The sequence below is a fragment of the Coregonus lavaretus genome (genome assembly GCF_964263955.1).
Source record: "Coregonus lavaretus genome assembly, chromosome: 18".
In the NCBI taxonomy this organism is placed as follows: domain Eukaryota; kingdom Metazoa; phylum Chordata; class Actinopteri; order Salmoniformes; family Salmonidae; genus Coregonus; species Coregonus lavaretus.
The window spans coordinates 1,286,151-1,311,028 of record NC_140005.1 but is presented as its reverse complement, the minus strand read 5'-3'; the positions used below and the strand labels follow the sequence as shown (position 1 = coordinate 1,311,028).

At 47.7% G+C, this 24,878-nt stretch overlaps 1 protein-coding gene across 1 annotated transcript in view; it reads right to left on the bottom strand.

The window, feature by feature from the left end:
• slc4a11 (solute carrier family 4 member 11) overlaps positions 1-24,878 on the bottom strand; it is a gene marked incomplete at both ends in the record, with an annotated part of 170,615 nt that overhangs the window by 64,441 nt on the left and 81,296 nt on the right. Inside the window, one exon of the mRNA XM_084181509.1 lies at positions 15,198-15,407. Coding sequence (XP_084037635.1) covers positions 15,198-15,407 — 210 coding nt within the window. The remainder of the gene's footprint in view (positions 1-15,197; positions 15,408-24,878) is intronic.

Below are 24,878 nucleotides of genomic sequence, written 5' to 3'. Positions count from 1 at the left end.
GCCTGGTGCAGGTCTACAATTTTGTTTCTGGTGTCCTTTGACAGCTCTTTGGTCTTGGCCATAGTGGAGTTTGGAGTGTGACTGTTTGAGGTTGTGGACAGGTGTCTTTTATACTGATAACAAGTTCAAACAGGTGCCATTACTACAGGTAACGAGTGGAGGACAGAGGAGCCTCTTAAAGAAGAAGTTACAGGTCTGTGAGAGCCAGAAATCTTGCCTGTTTGTAGGTGACCAAATACTTATTTTCCACCATAATTTGCAAATAAATTCATAAAAAATCCTACAATGTGATTTTCTGGATTATTTTTTCTCAATTCGTCCGTCATAGTTGACGTGTACCTATGATGAAAATGACAGGCCTCTCTCATCTTTTTAAGTGGGAGAACTTGCACAATTGGTGGCTGAATAAATACTTTTTTCCCCCACTGTACCTACGTTGACAGCAGCCCCGTCTGTAAACACAGCGACCAACTTTGTTGTCCAGTCATCCAAGCCTGTGTCCTGAAAAGTCTCACAAGTCCGTCTGTTATGGCCTGCGCAGTTCGGTCAGCACCCAATTCAATCAGTCCAATAAAGTCTGAAGTAAACTCTCCGTTGCTGGACACTGACACAATGTAAACGATTTCCTGCTCAGTTTTTGTGATGTCCTCAGATCCATCAAAAAGCAGCCCCCAAAATTCAGCAGACTGCAACTTGGCTCGTAACTCCCCGCTGATGGTGTGAGCGATGCTCTGCATGATCCGTGTGCCCCCTTCACGTGAATGATATGTATATATATTTACTCCTAGCCGCTTCAGTAAAGGAACATCCTCAGAATAGGAAGACATGGGACGTGCGTGTTTAGCTTTATGGAAGGCGAGGAGAAAAATATTAAACAGAGCTTGCCGCTGTTCTTCATTCAGCTTGTCTCGCCATCTGGCAAGTGGGCGACTGGACATTTCTTCTCGGCTAGCTTGTTTAGCAATGGCTTGCGCCACATTCGTGTGCTCCTTGCTCTTTTCATGTTTGTCAAATAAAGGATGGTTGAAATTCTTTGAGCCTTTATAAAATGCACTTGTTTTGTCTGCTAGATGTGGATTTGAGCGGCAAATCTTGCACCACATTTCAGTGCGCTCATCGTTAGCTTCAAGCCACTGCACATCTTGGAGCCACTTTTCCGAAAAAAGTATTTTCTTCGGCTCTGGCTCCAGTTGGCGTTTCTTTGTAGGTGGCGAAACGCCAAAGAAGCTGCTTAATGTCTGTTGCTTTTTGGAAATCCCTGACAGTAGTTGACAAGCAACATGTCATGTGTAAGGTTAGATGAGAAGATCGGTCAAGTACGCAAAGGCGCGTAGTAACACAAGTGGCATTACGCATTCCTGATTTTTGTCGCGCTTGCGTACCTGCGTACCAGTTATGTGCACCCCTGCATATAAAGTCTGACGTGCTTAAATCCAATGGGTTATTTCCTAGTATCGATACAATCGATTTATTACATTTTAAAACGATGTTAGATCGATATATGTTGTCCAAAAGGCCAACTCGCCGAGCACAGATCGATGTAGTTGGATCATAGGAATATAAATCGATACATCGATGTAGTAGATGGATCGTTACACCCCTAATATATATATATATATATATATATATATATATATATATATATATATATATATAGAGAGAGAGAGAGAGAGAGTGCTTTTTTATATATATAGTACTTTTAGTAGTTATAAATATAAATGCACTACTTTTAGTTCTGGTCTGGGGAATAGGTTGCCATTTGAGTACTGTTAGTTTCTGTTAGGAAGTTTCAGTACAAATGTATTATTGCAGACAGATCATTTGCTCCTTGGAAATGGGATTTTATTGTGGGGGAAAAATTCATTATGCGAGAAATGGCGGTGGAAACTCCTTTATGGGCAAATATTGATATACACTGAACAAAAATATGAACGCAACATGTAAAGTGTTGGGCCCATGTTTCATGAGCTAAAATAAAATATCCCAGACATTTTCCATATGCACAAAAAGCTTGATGTCTTAAGTTTTGAGTGAGGGTGTAATTGGCATGCTGAAACATTTCTTCACAAACTGTCAGAAAGCGTCTCAGGGAAGCTCATCTGCCTGCTCGTCGTCCTCACCAGGGTCATGACCTGACTGCAGTTTGGCATCGTAACCGACTTCAGTGGGCAAACGCTCACCTTCGATGGCCACTGGCACGCTGGAGAAGTGTGCTCTTCACGGATGAATCCTGGTTTCAACTGTACCGGGTAGATGGCAGACAGCGTGTATGGCGTCGTGTGGGTGAGCGGTTTGCTGATGTCAACGTTGTGAACAGAGTGCCCCATGGTGGCGGTGGGGTTATGGTATGGGCAGGCATAAGCTACGGACAACGATGGCAATTTGAATGCACAGAGATACCGTGACGAGATCCTGAGGCCCATTGTCGTGCCATTCATCCGCCGCCATCACCTCATGTTTCAGCATGATAATGCACGGCCCCATGTCACAAGGATCTGTACACAATTCCTTGAAGCTGAAAATGTCCCAGTTCTTCCATGGCCTGCATACTCAGACTCTCCCCTCTTCTCACCAGACCAATTGAACCTATGACTGCCCTATGGACCTCACCAGGGTACCTATGACTGCCCTATGGACCTCACCAGGGTACCTATGACTGGACTATGGACCTCACCAGGGTCCCTATGACTGCCCTATGGACCTCACCAGGGTACCTATGACTGCCCTATGGACCTCACCAGGGTACCTATGACTGCCCTATGGACCTCACCAGGGTACCTATGACTGCCCTATGGACCTCACCAGGGTACCTATGACTGGACTATGGACCTCACCAGGGTACCTATGACTGCCCTATGGACCTCACCAGGGTACCTATGACTGCACTATGGACCTCACCAGGGTACCTATGACTGGACTATGGACCTCACCAGGGTCCCTATGACTGGACTATGGACCTCACCAGGGTACCTATGACTGCACTATGGACCTCACCAGGGTACCTATGACTGCACTATGGACCTCACCAGGGTCCCTATGACTGGACTATGGACCTCACCAGGGTACCTATGACTGGACTATGGACCTCACCTGTCATGAGCCTCTCACTCCACCGGGTTACCACCTTATTTTCTTCCACTCTGCTCACCACTCTCTCTACTCAGCCTAACTAGCTCCACCTGTCCCTGCTCTGCTCTGCTCTAATTACTCTGCCAGCTGCGCTGCATTACCCACTACCTCTCCCAGTATTTAAGGCCCTGTCTTTCAGCTCTCCGGTGTCAGATCGTCTGCAAAGCTCACACCCGGAACCTGTTTGCTCGCGCTTCTGGCTCACCCTGGTTTTGTGACCCCGGACCTGCCTGATTTTTGGATACTCATCTGCCCCAGGAGATCCAGACCTGCTTCTGCCATTACGACTCCTGACTACTCTTCAATCCCGGTAACTCTGACCAGCCTTCTGCCTTGCTACTACGTATTTTGGATTTCCCTTGAACTGTACTGCTGCCTTGTTTCATTCCGCCCTGTTGTGTCTGTGTCTCCCCCCCCCCAGGACTTCTGGACCACCCACCACCGGCTTCATAGGACGCATCGCTGCCACTGGGGGGGGCACAGACCCAGCACATTGGACGGGATCCCTGTTACCCCTGGAGCCTTCATTCACTCCCTACTTCCCTTTTCCCTTAAGTTTAATAAACTTTCTGGTGTGACGCAATTGTGGTCCTCTGGTCGTCTGTCTGAACCGTGACAGTACGATCTGACCATTATGGACTCAGCGCACACTTTCCCCGACATGGAAACCGATGAGCATGAGCAGCAGTTCCAGCAGCAGCAACAACAACTCGCCATGATCATTCAACTCCTCACCAACCTGACCCCAGCCAGTCTGCCCACCAGCCCTGCCCCCGAGTTACCTGCCCCGGTCATTGCAGCCGCTGCTCCGGAACCCAAGATTGGAAACCCCGAGCGGTTCAACGGCGATTCAACCCAGGTCCGGCCATTCCTGACTAGCTGCCGACTTCAGTTCTCCTTGCAGCCAAGGACCTTCGCCACGGAGGGGGCTAAAGTTGGGTATGCCATCACTCACCTGACGGGCCGAGCTCGACTCTGGGGAACAGCAGAGTTCGAACGTCAAACCCCCGCATGTGCAACCTTCGACCTGTTTGCTGAGGAGATGCTGAGGGTGTTTGACCTGGATTCACCAACCGCAGAGGCGTCTCGTGAACTGTTCAGTATTCGACAAGGCAGACGTACAGTCGCAGACCATTCCATCGACTTCCGAACCCTGGCTAGACGAAGTTCTTGGAACACACCATCGTTGGTGGACGCGTTCTTCCATAGTTTGGCTGACTATATCAAGGACGAGTTGGTCTCCCATGAACTGCCTTCCACTCTTGATGAAGCCATCGCACTAACTGTCAGGATCGACAGAAGGATACAGACCCGTCGTCGTGAGAGGGGGCGCCAAGGTCCACCTACTACCGGCATTCGGAGAGATCCGACTGGGCTCCTGTCATCTACTGCCACTCACCCAGGTCAGCTTGATCAGTCTGAGCCTATGGAGATTGGGCGAGCCTCTCTCACTCCTGCAGAGCGCCAGCGACGCTTCACCTCAAACCTCTGCCTCTATTGTGGAGGTGATGGACATCGTGTGGTAACCTGCCCTTTAAAGGGCCGAAGCTCACCGGGCATAGGGGGAGTCCGGTTGAGTTCAATGACCATCCAGTCCTCCGACCGCAAACCCCTGCTGCAAGTTCACCTCCGCCTCTCTGACTCAACTCACACCCTGGCTGCTCTGGTGGATTCTGGCACCGAAGCCAACATAATGGACATCAAGCTGGCACGCCAACTGGGACTGGAGAACCTCCGTTTGACACCTCCTATTCCTGCCCGGGCACTGGACGGACACTTACTCGGATCGGTCACTCATGTCACGGCCCCGGTCTCGATGGGTCTGTCCGGAAACCATCAAGAGACTATCCAGTTTCACCTGCTCCCCTCTCCAGGCCAACCCCTCATCCTGGGTTACCCATGGCTCCGCCGGCACAACCCTCAGCTCGACTGGGTGACCGGGGTGATCAGGGAGTGGGGAGAGGACTGCCACCGAACCTGCCTGCTTGCTGCCGCACTACCCCCTCGGCCAGTACCTACTAACTCCGCTCCTGACCTCTCCAATGTCCCAGAATGCTACCATGGTCTCAGAGAGGTGTTTGACAAAGCAAGAGCCACATCTCTGCCCCCTCACCGACCGTACGACTGTGCCATCGACCTCCTCCCTGGAACAGCCCCTCCAAAGGGTCGTCTTTATTCGTTGTCTGCTCCTGAAAGAAAGTCCATGGAGGACTACATCAATGGCTCTCTGTCCGCAGGATTAATCCGTTCATCTTCATCTCCTGCTGGTGCTGGCTTCTTCTTTGTGGGGAAGAAGGACGGATCTCTTCGCCCCTGCATCGACTACAGGGGACTCAACGACATCACAGTGAAAAACCGTTACCCTCTGCCTCTGCTCACCTCTGCTTTTGAGTTGCTCCAGGGAGCCACTGTTTTTACCAAGTTGGATCTCAGAAACGCTTACCACCTAGTGCGGATCCGGGAGGGAGATGAATGGAAAACCGCATTCAATACACCAACAGGCCACTACGAGTATCTGGTTATGCCTTTTGGCCTCACCAATGCTCCTGCTGTGTTCCAGGCTCTAGTGAATGATGTACTGCGGGACATGTTAAACAAGTTTGTCTTCGTTTACCTGGATGACATCTTAATCTACTCCAGAAACCTGTCTGAACACACCCGCCATGTCCAGCAAGTCCTTCATCGTCTTCTGGAGAATTCCCTCTACGCCAAGGCAGAGAAATGTGAGTTTCACGTCAAGACAGTGGCCTTCCTGGGGTACATAGTGGCAGAGGGAAGTATCCAAATGGATCCTGCCAAAGTATCAGCAGTCACTTCATGGCCAGTTCCGGAGAACAGAAAGAAGCTGCAACAGTTTCTGGGGTTTGCTAACTTCTATAGAAAGTTTATCCGGAACTACAGTACCGTTGCTGCCCCTCTCACTGCTCTAACCAGCACCAAGCAACCCTTCACCTGGACCCCAGCAGCCGACAAAGCCTTCAGTACCCTCAAGGTGAGGTTCACCTCCGCTCCCATCCTCCAGATGCCTGATGTGGACCGGCAATTCATTGTGGAGGTGGACGCCTCGGATGTGGGAGTTGGTGCTGTGATTTCTCAGTGGGCTGCGGAGGATAGGAAGCTCCATCCCTGTGCCTTTTTCTCACGTCGGTTGTCCCCCTCTGAGTGCAATTACGACATAGGGAACCGTGAGCTGCTGGCTGTGAAGCTTGCCTTGGAGGAGTGGCGTCACTGGCTGGAGGGGTCCACCATTCCATTTCTCGTTTGGACCGATCATAAGAACTTGGAGTACATCCGCACGGCCAAACGGTTGAACTCCAGGCAGTCCCGCTGGGCCCTGTTCTTCACCAGGTTTAATTTCACTCTGTCATACCGGCCTGGATCACGCAACACCAAGCCAGACGCCCTCTCCCGTCAATTCCAGAAGGATGACACCCCCTCCAAGGACCCTGTGTCGATTCTGCCAAGTCCCTGCATCGTTGCAGCTCTGACCTGGGCTGTTGAGGAACAGGTGCTGGAGGCTCTCCGTAACCAGCCAGGTCCCAGCACTTGCCCAGCTGACCGCCTTTTTGTCCCCGAAGACCTGAGGTCCCAGGTCGTTCAGTGGGGACATGACTCCCGCCTAGCTTGTCACCCTGGCTCCACCCGCACTTACAACCTGCTCGCCCAGAGGTTCTGGTGGCCCTCTCTGAGGAAGGATGTACGGGAATTCGTCCAAGCCTGCCCCATCTGCAACCAACACAAGTCGTCCTGCCAGCCCCCAGCCGGATTGCTGCAGCCCCTGCCTGTGCCCAGACGTCCCTGGTCTCACATCGCCCTTGACTTTGTCACGGGGCTGCCCCCTTCAAGTGGCATGACCGTCATTCTCACCATAGTTGACCGTTTCAGCAAGATGGCACACTTCATTCCCCTCCCCAAGCTCCCAACCGCCAAGGAGACCGCCCAGGTGGTCCTGGAACACGTCTTCCGGATCCACGGACTGCCTAAGGATGTAGTTTCTGACCGTGGTCCACAATTCTCCTCCGCTTTTTGGAAGGAGTTCTGTCACCTGCTGGGAGCCACAGTCAGTCTGACTTCCGGATTCCATCCCCAATCCAATGGGCAGTCAGAGCGGGCTAATCAGGAGCTCGAGAAGGCACTGCGATGCATGACTTCACGCAACCCCCACTCCTGGTCGCAGCAATTGACATGGGTGGAGTACGCACACAATTCTCTGACCTGCTCTGCCATCGGTATGTCCCCTTTCCAATGTGTTTATGGATACCAGCCTCCTCTATTTGCCAGCCAGGAAGAGGAGGTTACTTGCCCATCTGCACTTGCTTTTGCCCGTCGATGTCGCCGCACCTGGTCACAAGCCCGAGCCACACTCCTCAGATCCGTTGCCAGCTACACTACCGGGGCCAACCGTCGGAGAATTCCTGCTCCCACCTACCATGTTGGTCAAAGGGTGTGGTTGTCATCGAAGAACCTGCCACTCAGGGTGGAGTCGCAGAAGCTGGCACCTCGGTTCATTGGCCCATTCCCTATCATAAGAGTGATTAGCCCAACTGCTGTCCGGCTCCAACTGCCTAATTCCCTGAGGGTGCACCCCACTTTCCATGTGTCTAAGATTAAGCCCATCCATGAGAGTCCGCTGGTCCCTGCTGCGCCTTGTCCTCCTCCTCCACGGCTCGTCGATGGTGGTCTGGTTTACACCGTCCGCCGCCTGCTTCGGTCCAGACGGAGGGGTAGGGGTCTCCAGTACCTCATTGACTGGGAGGGCTATGGACCTGAGGAAAGGACCTGGGTGCCAGCTAGTCGGATTGTGGATAGGACTCTCATCACCGCTTTCCACCAACAGCATCCTGATCAACCTGCAATCCGTAGGGGCCGCCCTAGAGGGGTCCCTAACCGTCCTGCCCGCTCGGCTTCCTGTCCTGTGCCTGATCCTGTCTCGGGACCCGTCCCATCTCCCGACCACGGCCCTCCGGCTTCCTCCGAGGATGAGGACGTTCACTCGGACCGTTCGGAGGAGTTCTAGCCCTCCTCCGGCTCCCCTCCTCCCGCCCGGCGTGGTGTTGCTCTTGGGACTTCTGGGGCCGTCCCTTGGGGGGGGGGTTCTGTCATGAGCCTCTCACTCCACCGGGTTACCACCTTATTTTCTTCCACTCTGCTCACCACTCTCTCTACTCAGCCTAACTAGCTCCACCTGTCCCTGCTCTGCTCTGCTCTAATTACTCTGCCAGCTGCGCTGCATTACCCACTACCTCTCCCAGTATTTAAGGCCCTGTCTTTCAGCTCTCCGGTGTCAGATCGTCTGCAAAGCTCACACCCGGAACCTGTTTGCTCGCGCTTCTGGCTCACCCTGGTTTTGTGACCCCGGACCTGCCTGATTTTTGGATACTCATCTGCCCCAGGAGATCCAGACCTGCTTCTGCCATTACGACTCCTGACTACTCTTCAATCCCGGTAACTCTGACCAGCCTTCTGCCTTGCTACTACGTATTTTGGATTTCCCTTGAACTGTACTGCTGCCTTGTTTCATTCCGCCCTGTTGTGTCTGTGTCTCCCCCCCCCCAGGACTTCTGGACCACCCACCACCGGCTTCATAGGACGCATCGCTGCCACTGGGGGGGGCACAGACCCAGCACATTGGACGGGATCCCTGTTACCCCTGGAGCCTTCATTCACTCCCTACTTCCCTTTTCCCTTAAGTTTAATAAACTTTCTGGTGTGACGCAATTGTGGTCCTCTGGTCGTCTGTCTGAACCGTGACATCACCAGGGTACCTATGACTGCATTATGGACCTCACCAGGGTACCTATGACTGCACTATGGACCTCACCAGGGTACCTATGACTGGACTATGGACCTTTAGTTTTTCTACAAATGTTGGGCTATATGTTTAGATTTTTAGGCTGTATGATGCGACTCTAAAGATTATTTTTTAAAAGTATCTTGAAAGGCATGAGCTCTGCTTTGTTTTTTGTGCAGGCTGTACACACTTCATCAGTCTCTCATTCACAGTTTGACAAGCACCTGATAAAGCCTAGAATTTCATGGTGGCATCCCCTTTGTGTGGCCGTAATATCCCCTAAAAAAATCCATGCCTTTTGCGGCCAGTGGTCATTGTGCCCTTCTCCCTGAGTGCTGCGTTGTGTCCTTCTCCCTGAGTGCTGCGTTGTGTCCTTCTCCCTGAGTGCTGCGTTGTGTCCTTCTCCCTGAGTGCTGCGTTGTGTCCTTCTCCCTGAGTGCTGCGTTGTGTCCTTCTCCCTGAGTGCTGCGTTGTGTCCTTCTCCCTGAGTGCTGCGTTGTGTCCTTCTCCCTGAGTGCTGCGTTGTGTCCTTCTCCCTGAGTGCTGCGTTGTGTCCTTCTCCCTGAGTGCTGCGTTGTGTCCTTCTCCCTGAGTGCTGCGTTGTGTCCTTCTCCCTGAGTGCAGCGTTGTGTTCTTCTCCGAGTGCTGCGTGCGTCCTTATCCAATTACGAGGTTGAAGATATTGGAAGAACTGTCCACATGTACTTTTTGTCAGCCAACAAGATGAGTAGGCCTAACGAACAGCAAAAGCACTAGCCTATGTCAATCTACTATCCCCCGTAGTACAAAAGTTGACCTATTCTATTCTGTGCGAGGAATACATTTTCCAAACATAGTCTGGGACAGTTGTGGGATGCGATATTTATATATTTATAATTAATATAACCACAGGCATTCAGAAAACCTTTTTTACGCAATGTGGCAGACGCAACAGATCAGAACGTTTAGCTTAAAATGTTGGTAAACTATTAGGCTATTTCTTCACATTATCAATGCAGCAATGCGCACATGTCAGTAGGCTATAAGCGGGAATGTTCCATTAGCAGGAAAACACATTTTTCTAAATGCGATTATGCATGTAATGCTGTTATTATAAAAGTGCATTTTTATGGTGAAAATGATCTTCCCCAAACTTGAAACTCACGCGCTGCTTATGTATGCCAGTTAGGCTCTACACCCGTTGTAAAGCAGATTAATGTGCTTCATTTTAAGAAGTTATATGGCCACTTTAGTTGTGATACAAACCTTATCAAAACATATAGGCCTATGGGCTAGGCCACAGGTGTGCGAATATGATTTGAAAAAGAAACAAAAAAAGGCATTGCTTCTTGCCTTACGCTGGACATCATTCAAAAGTGATATATAATTAACAAGCGATAGGCTAATATTGTCACCCATCAGACTATTCTTGATTTAATCTTGTCTTTACATATACTAAATAATATGTGTGAAATTTGTTTTGATTTAGAATGGACCATTATCATACACCTGTCTCGAAACAGGGAAAACATACATGTCATCTATGCACTTAAATAGCGAAACGGAGGACGCTTTTCCCGTGGTTCATTTTCATGCCAGTCAGGTAGGCTATACTCCTGTTGTAAAGATAACATTCCTAATATTAAGCACATTGCTTAAGAAATACATTTAGTAGGCCTAGCCTATAGAAAGCTGATGGGATCCTCCTCTTTTTTAATAGAGGCCATCACTCTGTTTTCTCACGCAATTGCATAGCCTATAGAGATGTTGCGCAACATGAGCTCATTAGCTCTCATGAAGTGTTTGATTAGATTTTCGATGACATTTGCATTGATGTCAGAGTGATTAGAGGGACAATAGAGTGCTGAGTACCAGGCAGTTAGCAAGTTTGGTAGGCTACTAATGACCATCAGCAGCATCAGAGCTTGGAGAAGCCTAGTTACCGTGACTAAACGGTCACGTGGAATTTGACTGCCTTCATGACTCGTGACCACCGGTGTGGTGGAAATACGGTCACCACAACAGCCCTATCTGAAGGTATGAAAGATGCCCTATCTGAAGGTATGAAAGATGCCCTATCTGAAGGTATGAAAGATGCCCTATCTGAAGGTATGAAAGATGCCCTATCTGAAGGTATGAAAGATGCCCTATCTGAAGGTATGAAATATATATTTTGTTGTGGTCCAACATTAGTTTAGGTTGGGGAGGAAGGGGACGTCAGTCTGTCTGTCTGTCCGTCTGTCTGTCTGTCTGTCTGTCTGTCTGTGGATAAACACCTAACGAGGAACACAAGAGAGTCTAGAGTGTCGCTGCCAGGAGTAGAATGGCCGGCGAGAGAGAGAAAGAGAGAGAGAGGGGGAGAGAGAGAGAGAGAGAGAGAGAGAGGGGGAGAGAGAGAGAGAGAGAGAGAGAGAGAGAGAGAGAGAGAGAGAGAGAGAGAGAGAGAGAGAGAGAGACGGGTAGAGAGAGAGAGAGAGAGAGAGAGAGAGAGAGAGAGAGAGACAGAGACAGAGACAGAGACAGAGACAGAGAGACGGGTAGAGAGAGAGAGAGAGAGAGACAGAGAGACGGGTAGAGAGAGAGAGAGAGAGAGAGTGAGAGGGGTAGAGAGAGAGAGAGAGAGAGAGAGAGAGAGAGAGAGAGAGAGAGAGAGAGAGAGAGAGAGAGAGAAAGAGAGAGAGAGAGGGGGAAAAAATATATCAATTTAAGAATTATTATTATTATAGCTCTAGCTATCAGAGGCCATGTTTAGATTTGACAATTCATGCTGCTTTAGTTTACTCATCATAGAGTTCTGATCATGGAATTCCAAACACGTCATGCATCTACACCTACATTTAAATGTGTCTACCGTGTCCACAGTGTGTCCGGATTCCCTTTTCCTGCGCTATATTCAGATGCCAGTAGTATGCATTCTAAAAACAGTGGAATAGAAAGGAAAAAAAATGATAATAACAACAACTGATGGTAGTAGCTAACTACTGTAGCTAACTAGCCAGCTAACCTCTGAAGCTATCTAGCCAGTTAACTACTGTAGCTAACTAGCCAGCTAACATCTGTAGCTAACTAGCCAGCTAACCTCTGAAGCTATCTAGCCAGCTAACCTCTGTAGCTAACTAGCCAGCTAACCTCTGAAGCTATCTAGCCAGCTAACTACTGTAGCTAACTAGCCAGCTAACCTCTGTAGCTAACTAGACAGCTAACCTCTGTAGCTAACTAGACAGCTAACCTCCGTAGCTAACTAGCCAGCTAACCTCCGTAGCTAACTAGCCAGCTAACCTCCGTAGCTAACTAGCCAGCTAACCACTGTTGCTAACTAGCCAGCTAACCTCTGTAGCTAACTAGCTAGCTAACCCCTGTAGCTAACTAGCAGCTAACCTTTGTAGCTAACTAGCCAGCTAACCATTGTAGCTAACTAGCCAGCTAACCACTGCAGCTAACTAGCCAGCTAACCACTGCAGCTAACTAGCCAGCTAACCTCTGTTGCTAGCCAGCAAGCTAACCACTGTAACTAACTAGCCAACTAACCTCTGTAGTTAACTAGCTAGCTAACCTCTGTAGCTAGCCAGCAAGCTAGCAAGTAACGCTAAACGGATTGTGTTGGGATTAGTTTTCTTATTAATTTGATCTGTATGTGATGAATAGCTTAGAAGGAATGCATTAATGATAAGCATAGGTTTGTACTATACTGATATAAATTGTTTCACATAACAGGCTGTGATTCATGTGAGGAACGTTAGGGGCTAGGATGAGATAAAACTTGTATTTCTTATAGATAAGACTTGTATTTCTCACAGATACGAACACTGCCTCTTTGTTGTCTGTGAACCGTCCTTGAACGTAGTACAGTGGAATGGTGTCTTTTGGGTGCTAACTCCACAGGTTATTATGATAGCAACTTATGCCTGGGAACGGTGGAGCGCCAAGGGCATGGGACCAGCCCGTGCGCCAACGGATTGGCTGAGTAAGTCTAAACCACGCTCAGTCTCTACTCTGATTGGCCAGCAGGGAGTGGGAAATATCTCTGTCAGAGTATTTGAAGAAGAACCTGTAACAATGGATTAGTTCTCTGTCTGCCCTGCGTGGTTTTTCAGTGAGCCCGTATACGAACCAACATACTTATCATACATACATTTTGCATATAATAAATTTAGCTTGGATTGAAGATCTCTTGATTCTTATTCCAATACCAGATTTGAATTACGCAATTTCTAACAATTGCAAACGGGTTAGCATAACTCTTGCGAAATAAAAGATATTAGCTAGCTGGCCAGCATTTATGAGGCCAGCAAACACGTTCCTCACACGCTAGGAACGTGTTTCCTCCAACATTATAATGAAAGATGCCTCTCGGTCCCAATACACAGGTTTTCTGGAGACTTGTGGGAGGAGTGCTGAGGACATCTGTATGTTCTTTCTGTAGCCTGATTGCATCCAGACTGAGTTGAAATCTGCACACAATGCATCCCTGACCATCTCCTGAAGTGGTCAACCAGATCTGAACACAATCAGACCACAAAGCGACTTTTATGCCCATCTTTTCAATGCGATCTTTGTATTCTGATAGCAGAAGTCGCATGTAAGTGTCAAGTTTAGACACAACCAGTGAGCTATCAGAGGGTAACAAAGAAAGCCTTGGCTGAGAATTAAGATGGAGTAGAGCCCTCCTAATACGTACAGTAGCCTGCTGAGCCCAGACAGAGAGATAACCAAGCCCTCCTAATACGTACAGTAGCCTGCTGACCCCAGACAGAGAGATAACCAAGCCCTCCTAATACGTACAGTAGCCTGCTGACCCCAGACAGAGAGATGACCAAGCCCTCCTAATACGTACAGTAGCCTGCTGAGCCCAGACAGAGAGATAACCAAGCCCTCCTAATACGTACAGTAGCCTGCTGACCCCAGACAGAGAGATAACCAAGCCCTCCTAATACGTACAGTAGCCTGCTGACCCCAGACAGAGAGATACCCAAGCCCTCCTAATACGTACAGTAGCCTGCTGACCCCAGACAGAGAGATAACCAAGCCCTCCTAATACGTACAGTAGCCTGCTGAGCCCAGACAGAGAGATGACCAAGCCCTCCTAATACGTACAGTAGCCTGCTGAGCCCAGACAGAGAGATAACCAAGCCCTCCTAATACGTACAGTAGCCTGCTGACCCCAGACAGAGAGATGACCAAGCCCTCCTAATACGTACAGTAGCCTGCTGAGCCCAGACAGAGAGATAACCAAGCCCTCCTAATACGTACAGTAGCCTGCTGAGCCCAGACAGAGAGATAACCAAGCCCTCCTAATACGTACAGTAGCCTGCTGAGCCCAGACAGAGAGATAACCAAGCCCTCCTAATACGTACAGTAGCCTGCTGAGCCCAGACAGAGAGATAACCAAGCCCTCCTAATACGTACAGTAGCCTGCTGACCCCAGACAGAGAGATAACCAAGCCCTCCTAATACGTACAGTAGCCTGCTGACCCCAGACAGAGAGATAACCAAGCCCTCCTAATACGTACAGTAGCCTGCTGAGCTCAGACAGAGAGATGACCAAGCCCTCCAAATACGTACAGTAGCCTGCTGAGCCCAGACAGAGAGATAACCAAGCCCTCCTAATACATACAGTAGCCTGCTGACCCCAGACAGAGAGATAACCAAGCCCTCCTAATACGTACAGTAGCCTGCTGAGCCCAGACAGAGAGATGACCAAGCCCTCCTAATACGTACAGTAGCCTGCTGAGCCCAGACAGAGAGATAACCAAGCCCTCCTAATACGTACAGTAGCCTGCTGACCCCAGACAGAGAGATAACCAAGCCCTCCTAATACGTACAGTAGCCTGCTGACCCCAGACAGAGAGATAACCAAGCCCTCCTAATACGTACAGTAGCCTGCTGACCCCAGACAGAGAGATAACCAAGCCCTCATTATACGTACAGTAGCCTGCTGAGCCCAGACAGAGAGATGACCAAGCCCTCCTAATACGTACAGTAGCCTGCTGAGCCCAGACAGAGAGATAACCAAGCCCTCCTAATACGTACAGTAGCCTGCTGAGCCCTCTACATCACAGCATTACTGTGTATGAGTCACACAGGTTAGGAGTGCTTTTTTTCTTGCTTGTTACATTTAATGAATTCAATATCTAAGCCCTCACACACAGACACACACACACACACACACACACACACACACACACACACACACCTTAGCTGACCATCGATGTGGATGATGAGGAATGGGGGTAGGGGTGGGCTCATGCCACTTCATGTGCCCAGCTGGGACACCTGTGTTGGGTGTTGGGAGCCTCACCTTGAGTGGTTTGTGGGAGCGTGGGTCAGTCTCCTCCTCCTCCACTGCAGCAGGTTGCTGATTGGCTGCTGTGAGCTGGTGTCGTTGGAACACCAGGGCTTCTTTAAACTCCTCCTGGGTCTTGGTCTCCAGGAGCTTCTGTCTGAACGAGATGTCTGAGAATAACGTCCCAAATGTCCTGCCGAGCTCCATCGCTGTCTTCGTACTCTTCTGTGCAGAGGAGAGGAGATAGAGAGAGCATTATGACTGGCCAAACCAAAAAGAAGAACAAGTTTATTGATGAGCGTATTAGAAGAAGAAGGAGGAGGAATTGAAGGAGGAAGAGGAAGAAGGAGGAGGAGGAAGAGGAAGAAGGAGGAGGAGGAGACGGAGGAGGAGGAGGCAGAGGAAGAGGAAGAAGGAGGAGGGGGAGGAAGAGAAGGAGGAGACGGAGGAGGAGGACGAGGAGAAGGAGGAAGAGGAGGAGGAAGAGGAGGAGGAGAAGGAGGAAGGGGGGAGGAGGAGGAAGAGGAGGAGAAGGAGGAGACGGGGGAGGAAGAGGAGGAGGAGGATGAGGAAGAGGAGGAGGAGAAGGAGGAAGAGGAGGAGGAAGAGGAAGAAGGAGGAAGAGGAGGAGGAGGAGGAGGAGGAAGAGGAGGAGGAGAAGGAGAAGGAGGAAGAGGAGAAGGAGGAAGAGGAGGAGGAGACGGAGGACGAGGACGAGGAGTAGAAGGAAGAGGAGGAGAAGAAGGAAGTGGAGGAGGAGGAAGAGGAAGAAGGGGGAGGAGGAGGGTTGTGGGTTCGATTCCCACGGGGGGCCAGTATGAAAAATAAATAAATAATGTATGCACTCACTAACTGTAAGTTGCTCTTGATAAGAGCGTCTGCTAAATGACTCACTAACTGTAAGTTGCTCTTGATAAGAGCGTCTGCTAAATGACTCACTAACTGTAAATTGCTCTTGATAAGAGCGTCTGCTAAATGACTCACTAACTGTAAGTTGCTCTTGATAAGAGCGTCTGCTAAATGACTCACTAACTGTAAGTTGCTCTTGATAAGAGTGTCTGCTAAATGACTCACTAACTGTAAGTTGCTCTTGATAAGAGCGTCTGCTAAATGACTCACTAACTGTAAGTTGCTCTTGATAAGAGCGTCTGCTAAATGACTCACTAACTGTAAGTTGCTCTTGATAAGAGTGTCTGCTAAATGACTCACTAACTGTAAGTTGCTCTTGATAAGAGCGTCTGCTAAATGACTCACTAACTGTAAGTTGCTCTTGATAAGAGCGTCTGCTAAATGACTCACTAACTGTAAGTTGCTCTTGATAAGAGCGTCTGCTAAATGACTCACTAACTGTAAGTTGCTCTTGATAAGAGCATCTGCTAAATGACTCACTAACTGTAAGTTGCTCTTGATAAGAGCGTCTGCTAAATGACTCACTAACTGTAAGTTGCTCTTGATAAGAGCGTCTGCTAAATGACTCACTAACTGTAAGTTGCTCTTGATAAGAGCGTCTGCTAAATGACTCACTAACTGTAAGTTGCTCTTGATAAGAGCGTCTGCTAAATGACTCACTAACTGTAAGTTGCTCTTGATAAGAGCGTCTGCTAAATGACTCACTAACTGTAAGTTGCTCTTGATAAGAGCTTCTGCTAAATGACTCACTAACTGTAAGTTGCTCTTGATAAGAGCGTCTGCTAAATGACTCACTAACTGTAAGTAGCTCTTGATAAGAGCGTCTGCTAAATGACTCACTAACTGTAAGTTGCTCTTGATAAGAGCGTCTGCTAAATGACTCACTAACTGTAAGTTGCTCTTGATAAGAGCGTCTGCTAAATGACTCACTAACTGTAAGTTGCTCTTGATAAGAGCGTCTGCTAAATGACTCACTAACTGTAAGTTGCTCTTGATAAGAGCGTCTGCTAAATGACTCACTAACTGTAAGTTGCTCTTGATGAGAGCGTCTGCTAAATGACTCACTAACTGTAAGTTGCTCTTGATAAGAGCGTCTGCTAAATGACTCACTAACTGTAAGTTGCTCTTGATAAGAGCGTCTGCTAAATGACTCACTAACTGTAAGTTGCTCTTGATAAGAGCGTCTGCTAAATGACTCACTAACTGTAAGTTGCTCTTGATGAGAGCGTCTGCTAAATGACTCACTAACTGTAAGTTGCTCTTGATAAGAGCGTCTGCTAAATGACTCACTAACTGTAAGTTGCTCTTGATAAGAGCGTCTGCTAAATGACTCACTAACTGTAAGTTGCTCTTGATAAGAGCGTCTGCTAAATGACTCACTAACTGTAAGTTGCTCTTGATAAGAGCGTCTGCTAAATGACTCACTAACTGTAAGTTGCTCTTGATGAGAGCGTCTGCTAAATGACTCACTAACTGTAAGTTGCTCTTGATAAGAGCGTCTGCTAAATGACTCACTAACTGTAAGTTGCTCTTGATAAGAGCGTCTGCTAAATGACTCACTAACTGTAAGTTGCTCTTGATGAGAGCGTCTGCTAAATGACTCACTAACTGTAAGTTGCTCTTGATAAGAGCGTCTGCTAAATGACTCACTAACTGTAAGTTGCTCTTGATAAGAGCGTCTGCTAAATGACTCACTAACTGTAAGTTGCTCTTGATAAGAGCGTCTGCTAAATGACTCACTAACTGTAAGTTGCTCTTGATAAGAGCGTCTGCTAAATGACTCACTAACTGTAAGTTGCTCTTGATGAGAGCGTCTGCTAAATGACTCACTAACTGTAAGTTGCTCTTGATAAGAGCGTCTGCTAAATGACTCACTAACTGTAAGTTGCTCTTGATAAGAGCGTCTGCTAAATGACTCACTAACTGTAAGTTGCTCTTGATAAGAGCGTCTGCTAAATGACTCACTAACTGTAAGTGGCTCTGGATAAGAGCGTCTGCTAAATGACTCACTAACTGTAAGTTGCTCTTGATAAGAGCGTCTGCTAAATGACTCACTAACTGTAAGTTGCTCTTGATAAGAGCGTCTGCTAAATGACTCACTAACTGTAAGTTGCTCTTGATGAGAGCGTCTGCTAAATGACTCACTAACTGTAAGTTGCTCTTGATAAGAGCGTCTGCTAAATGACTCACTAACTGTAAGTTGCTCTTGATAAGAGCGTCTGCTAAATGACTCACTAACTGTAAGTGGCTCTGGATAAGAGCGTCTGCTAAATGACTCACTAACTGTAAGTTGCTCTTGATAAGAGCGTCTGCTAAATGACTCACTAACTGTAAGTTGCTCTTGATAAGAGCGTCTGCTAAATGACTCACTAACTGTAAGTTGCTCTTGATGAGAGCGTCTGCTAAATGACTCACTAACTGTAAGTTGCTCTTGATAAGAGTGTCTGCTAAATGACTCACTAACTGTAAGTTGCTCTTGATAAGAGCGTCTGCTAAATGACTCACTAACTGTAAGTTGCTCTTGATGAGAGCGTCTGCTAAATGACTAAACTGTAGGTTGTAGCCACCTCATGATGAGTGTCTTGTGAATGGAATATGAATGACAGTCATCTGCTGTAATAGAAAACATTAGCATCCTCCCTCATCTTAAACGACACCGACCGCCACTGGTGCACATGTGAAATTATTTGCTGTATTCCTAAACAAAAGCACCAATGCATGAACAATTGTAAAGGATGAATTGCATGAAGAAATATTTGTGGAAATATATCCATGACCAGATATAAAAATGTAATGTGTTGATTGTATCAGATACTGGGCCCTTATGCGCATGCCTTAACACATGAATCAATCTGTCTTCTCTTTATGCTTGGGGTCCACAGTCAGCACACAGCTTCGGGGCTTTGTGTGAGCAAACCCCACAAACAAATCGGTTGCATTGGGCACAGTTTTCATGGGCCTTGTCTCGTGTGCACCTGACGACTTGACATTATTACTTTTTTTTCCAGAGTAGAAGCTGTGTTACATGGGGACGCACTGCCTCCTCGGCTGCCTCCTCGGCTGCCTCCTTGACGGCCTGCTTGACGGCCTCCTTGACGGCCTCCTTGACGGCCTGCTTGACGGCATCCTTGACGGCCTGCTTGACGGCCTCCTTGCCGGCCTGCTTGACGGCCTGCTTGACGGCTTTAGCTGCTTTCTTGGCATTCATGTGGTTCTCACGAAGCTCACATCCAGATCTATGATGAAATCTCTCCAGCTGACTGTCTTGTCAAGGCATTGCTTGTACAACACATGCACGTTGATATCAGCCATGTCGATCACGTTGTAGAACACCTCAACAGGCCAGCGGCGAGAACCTCCTTTTACAGAGTACAGTCTGGACATCTGGTGGAGTGCATCCACACCAACCTACTGCATTAAATACAATAGAAAAGGTTTGAATGATATAGAATAATAATACTAATAGTTATAACAATAAAATGAATGTAATATAATATTTGGTGTTTGGCAGATGAAAGGCTATCTGGACAAGGCAGAGATGTAGTATACCTTGGTGTCATATCGTCTGTCACCGTCTTCGGTTTCTTCTTCTGGTCGCCGGTGGCAACAGTGGGATGCATGGTGCTGAGGATGAAACACTTTTATTTATTTGACATCTGAGTGTTGCTTTACCACTCTCCATCACACCGTGAGTGTTGCTTTACCACTCTCCATCACACCGTGAGTGTTGCTTTACCACTCTCCATCACACCGTGAGTGTTGCTTTACCAGTCTCCATCACACCGTGAGTGTTGCTTTACCACTCTCCATCACACCGTGAGTGTTGCTTTACCACTCTCCATCACACCGTGAGTGTTGCTTTACCACTCTCCATCACACCGTGAGTGTTGCTTTACCACTCTCCATCACCCCGTCAGTGTTGCTTTACCACTCTCCATCACACCGTGAGTGTTGCTTTACCACTCTCCATCACACCGTGAGTGTTGCTTTACCACTCTCCATCACACCGTGAGTGTTGCTTTACCACTCTCCATCACACCGTGAGTGTTGCTTTACACCTCTCCATCACACCGTGAGTGTTGCTTTACCACTCTCCATCACACCGTGAGTGTTGCTTTACCACTCTCCATCACACCGTGAGTGTTGCTTTACCACTCTCCATCACACCGTGAGTGTTGCTTTACCACTCTCCATCACACCGTGAGTGTTGCTTTACCACTCTCCATCACACCTTGAGTGTTGATTTACCACTTTCCATCACACCGTGAGTGTTGCTTTACCACTCTCCATCACACCGTGAGTGTTGCTTTACCAGTCTCCATCACACCGTGAGTGTTGCTTTACCACTCTCCATCACACCGTGAGTGTTGCTTTACCACTCTCCATTACACCGTGAGTGTTGCTTTACCACTCTCCATCACACCGTGAGTGTTGCTTTACCTCTCACCATCACACTGTGAGTGTTGCTTTACCTCTCACCATCACACTGTGAGTGTTGCTTTACCTCTCTCCATCACTGATGTGGAGTACAGCTCCGCTGGTGTGTTGTTTTGCGCATAGAGGGGGAGTTCCCGCCTTTGTTTGTTCACTGTTGCTAGCAGGCTAGTCTTCTTTGTTCACTGTTCCTAGCAGGCTAGTCTTCTTTGTTCACTGTTCCTAGCAGGCTAGTCTTCTTTGTTCACTGTTCCTAGCAGGCTAGTCTTTGTTTGTTCACTGTTCCTAGCAGGCTAGTCTTCTTTGTTCACTGTTCCTAGCAGGCTAGTCTTCTTTGTTCACTGTTCCTAGCAGGCTAGTCTTCTTTGTTCACTGTTCCTAGCAGGCTAGTCTTTGTTTGTTCACTGTTCCTAGCAGGCTAGTCTTCTTTGTTCACTGTTCCTAGCAGGCTAGTCTTCTTTGTTCACTGTTCCTAGCAGGCTAGTCTTCTTTGTTCACTGTTCCTAGCAGGCTAGTCTTTGTTTGTTCAGTGTTCCTAGCAGGCTAGTCTTCTTTGTTCACTGTTCCTAGCAGGCTAGTCTTCTTTGTTCACTGTTCCTAGCAGGCTAGTCTTCTTTGTTCACTGTTCCTAGCAGGCTAGTCTTTGTTTGTTCACTGTTCCTAGCAGGCTAGTCTTCTTTGTTCACTGTTCCTAGCAGGCTAGTCTTCTTTGTTCACTGTTCCTAGCAGGCTAGTCTTCTTTGTTCACTGTTCCTAGCAGGCTAGTCTTCTTTGTTCACTGTTCCTAGCAGGCTAGTTTTTGTTTGTTCACTGTTCCTAGCAGGCTAGTCTTCTTTGTTCACTGTTCCTAGCAGGCTAGTCTTTGTTTGTTCACTGTTCCTAGCAGGCTAGTCTTCTTTGTTCACTGTTCCTAGCAGGCTAGTCTTTGTTTGTTCACTGTTCCTAGCAGGCTAGTCTTCTTTGTTCACTGTTCCTAGCAGGCTAGTCTTTGTTTGTTCACTGTTCCTAGCAGGCTAGTCTTCTTTGTTCACTGTTCCTAGCAGGCTAGTCTTCTTTGTTCACTGTTCCTAGCAGGCTAGTCTTTGTTTGTTCACTGTTTCTAGCAGGCTAGTCTTCTTTGTTCACTGTTCCTAGCAGGCTAGTCTTTGTTTGTTCACTGTTCCTAGCAGGCTAGTCTTCTTTGTTCACTGTTCCTAGCAGGCTAGTCTTTGTTTGTTCACTGTTCCTAGCAGGCTAGTCTTCTTTGTTCACTGTTCCTAGCAGGCTAGTCTTCTTTGTTCACTGTTCCTAGCAGGCTAGTCTTCTTTGTTCACTGTTCCTAGCAGGCTAGTCTTCTTTGTTCACTGTTCCTAGCAGGCTAGTCTTTGTTTGTTCACTGTTCCTAGCAGGCTAGTCTTTGTTTGTTCACTGTTCCTAGCAGGCTAGTCTTCTTTGTTCACTGTTCCTAGCAGGCTAGTCTTTGTTTGTTCACTGTTCCTAGCAGGCTAGTCTTCTTTGTTCACTGTTCCTAGCAGGCTAGTCTTTGTTTGTTCACTGTTCCTAGCAGGCTAGTCTTTGTTTGTTCACTGTTCCTAGCAGGCTAGTCTTCTTTGTTCACTGTTCCTAGCAGGCTAGTCTTTGTTTGTTCACTGTTCCTAGCAGGCTAGTCTTCTTTGTTCACTGTTCCTAGCAGGCTAGTCTTCTTTGTTCACTGTTCCTAGCAGGCTAGTCTTCTTTGTTCACTGTTCCTAGCAGGCTAGTCTTTGTTTGTTCACTGTTCCTAGCAGGCTAGTCTTCTTTGTTCACTGTTCCTAGCAGGCTAGTCTTCTTTGTTCACTGTTCCTAGCAGGCTAGTATTCTTTGTTCACTGTTACTAGCAGGCTAGTCTTTGTTTGTTCACTGTTCCTAGCAGGCTAGTCTTCTTTGTTCACTGTTCCTAGCAGGCTAGTCTTTGTTTGTTCACTGTTCCTAGCAGGCTAGTCTTCTTTGTTCACTGTTCCTAGCAGGCTAGTCTTCTTTGTTCACTGTTCCTAGCAGGCTAGTCTTTGTTCGTTCACTGTTCCTAGCAGGCTAGTCTTCTTTGTTCACTGTTCCTAGCAGGCTGGTCTTCTTTGTTCACTGTTCCTAGCAGGCTAGTCTTCTTTGTTCACTGTTCCTAGCAGGCTAGTCTTCTTTGTTCACTGTTCCTAGCAGGCTAGTCTTCTTTGTTCACTGTTCCTAGCAGGCTAGTCTTCTTTGTTCACTGTTCCTAGCAGGCTAGTCTTCTTTGTTCACTGTTCCTAGCAGGCTAGTCTTCTTTGTTCACTGTTCCTAGCAGGCTAGTCTTTGTTTGTTCACTGTTTCTAGCAGGCTAGTCTTCTTTGTTCACTGTTCCTAGCAGGCTAGTCTTTGTTTGTTCACTGTTCCTAGCAGGCTAGTCTTATTTGTTCACTGTTCCTAGCAGGCTAGTCTTCTTTGTTCACTGTTCCTAGCAGGCTAGTCTTCTTTGCTCATTGTTCCTAGCAGGCTAGTCTTCTTTGTTCACTGTTCCTAGCAGGCTAGTCTTCTTTGTTCACTGTTCCTAGCAGGCTAGTCTTCTTTGTTCACTGTTCCTAGCAGGCTAGTCTTCTTTGTTCACTGTTCCTAGCAGGCTAGTCTTCTTTGTTCACTGTTCCTAGCAGGCTAGTCTTCTTTGTTCACTGTTCCTAGCAGGCTAGTCTTCTTTGTTCACTGTTCCTAGCAGGCTAGTCTTCTTTGTTCACTGTTCCTAGCAGGCTAGTCTTCTTTGCGATCAACTTGTCTGCAGGGAAATTGATGTGGAGAAGTTGTCCATTGTCATATTTCCAACTGCTCTCACAGTCACACGTCAGAATTAGAAATTCATCCATGTTTCTCAAACATCAAAATTCGAAATTGTTGCAAACATCAAATTTTGAAATGTTTAAGGTTAAGTTTAGGCATTAACTTCAAAATCTTAAGGTTAGGCAATAATTCTGAATGGTTAAGGTAAGGGTTAAGGTTTGGGATAGACTTTAACCAAAAATCTCAAAAACAACTTTCCATAGCTGGATTCAAACTTGCAACCTTTGAAATCAGAGGCAGAATCTTAAACCCATCCACCATCCCCTAGCAAAACCGAAACCTATTGGAAGATAACAGCGCTCACTGTTGCCCCTAGTGGCCGGTTTCCACGTCATCTCCCGACGTCCTCAGACATGGATGGACGTCCAATACTGACCTGTATCACAGGTGAACTGGCTGCTCATTTTTGCCTTTGCCCATGTAAGGCTCAAATCAAATTACATTTTATTGGTCAACAGTACAGTAGCATCTAACAATTCATAACAATACCCACAAATCTAAAAAGTAAAAGAATGGAATTAAGAAATATATTATTATTAGGACGAGCAATGTCGGAGTGGCATTGACTAAAATACAGTAGAATAGAATACAGTATATACATATGAGATGAGTAAAGCAGTATGTAAACATTATTAAAGTGACTAGTGTTCCATTATTAAAGTGGCCAGTGATTCCAAGTCTATGTATATGGGGCAGCAGCCTCTAAGGTGCAGGGTTGCGTAACCGGGTGGAAGCTGCCTAGTGATGGCTATTTAACAGTCTGATGGCCTTGAGATAGAAGCTGTTTTTCATTCTCTCTGTCCCAGCTTTGATGCACCTGTACTGACCTCGTCTTCTGGATGATAACGGGGTGAACAGGCAGTGGCTCGGGTGGTTGATGTCCTTGATTGTCTTTTTGGCTTTCCTGTGACATCGGGTGCTGTAGGTGTCCTGGAGGGCAGGCAGTGTGCCCCCGGTGATGCTTTGGACTGACCGCACCACCCGCTGGAGAGCCCTGCGCACCACCATCTCAAAGCCACAGTCTCAGACAGTCGCTCACCCACTGGCCTGGTTTCATTTTTCCCCTGATATGGAAAGCCACTAAGGAAAGTACTTGGTTTCGACATCGGCGGCTAACCAAAACTTAATTCCAAATTTGTCCGGTTTGTTGGCCATGTATTGGGTAAAATGGCACTAAGCCTTGGTTGTGAACAGTTGCTCTCCAACAGTTATGTTCTCTTCTGGCTTGTAACAAGCAATGTCTGAGACGGCGGTGAACTAGTCTGTCTGCACGCGTATTGGTCTTGTCACCTTATCATCAAACGCAGGTGTTGATAGTCTCTCTGAGACAGGTGTTGATAATCTCTCTGTTGCATGGTCTCTCTGACCCCTATCAGACGGAAATGAGTCCACATCCATGCTCTTTCTGCCATATGCCCCGAGGACCAGTGGAGGCTGCTGAGGGGAGGATGGCTTATAATAATGGCTGGAACGGAGTAAATGGAACGGCATCAAACACGTTTGATGTACTTGATACCATTCCACCTATTCCGC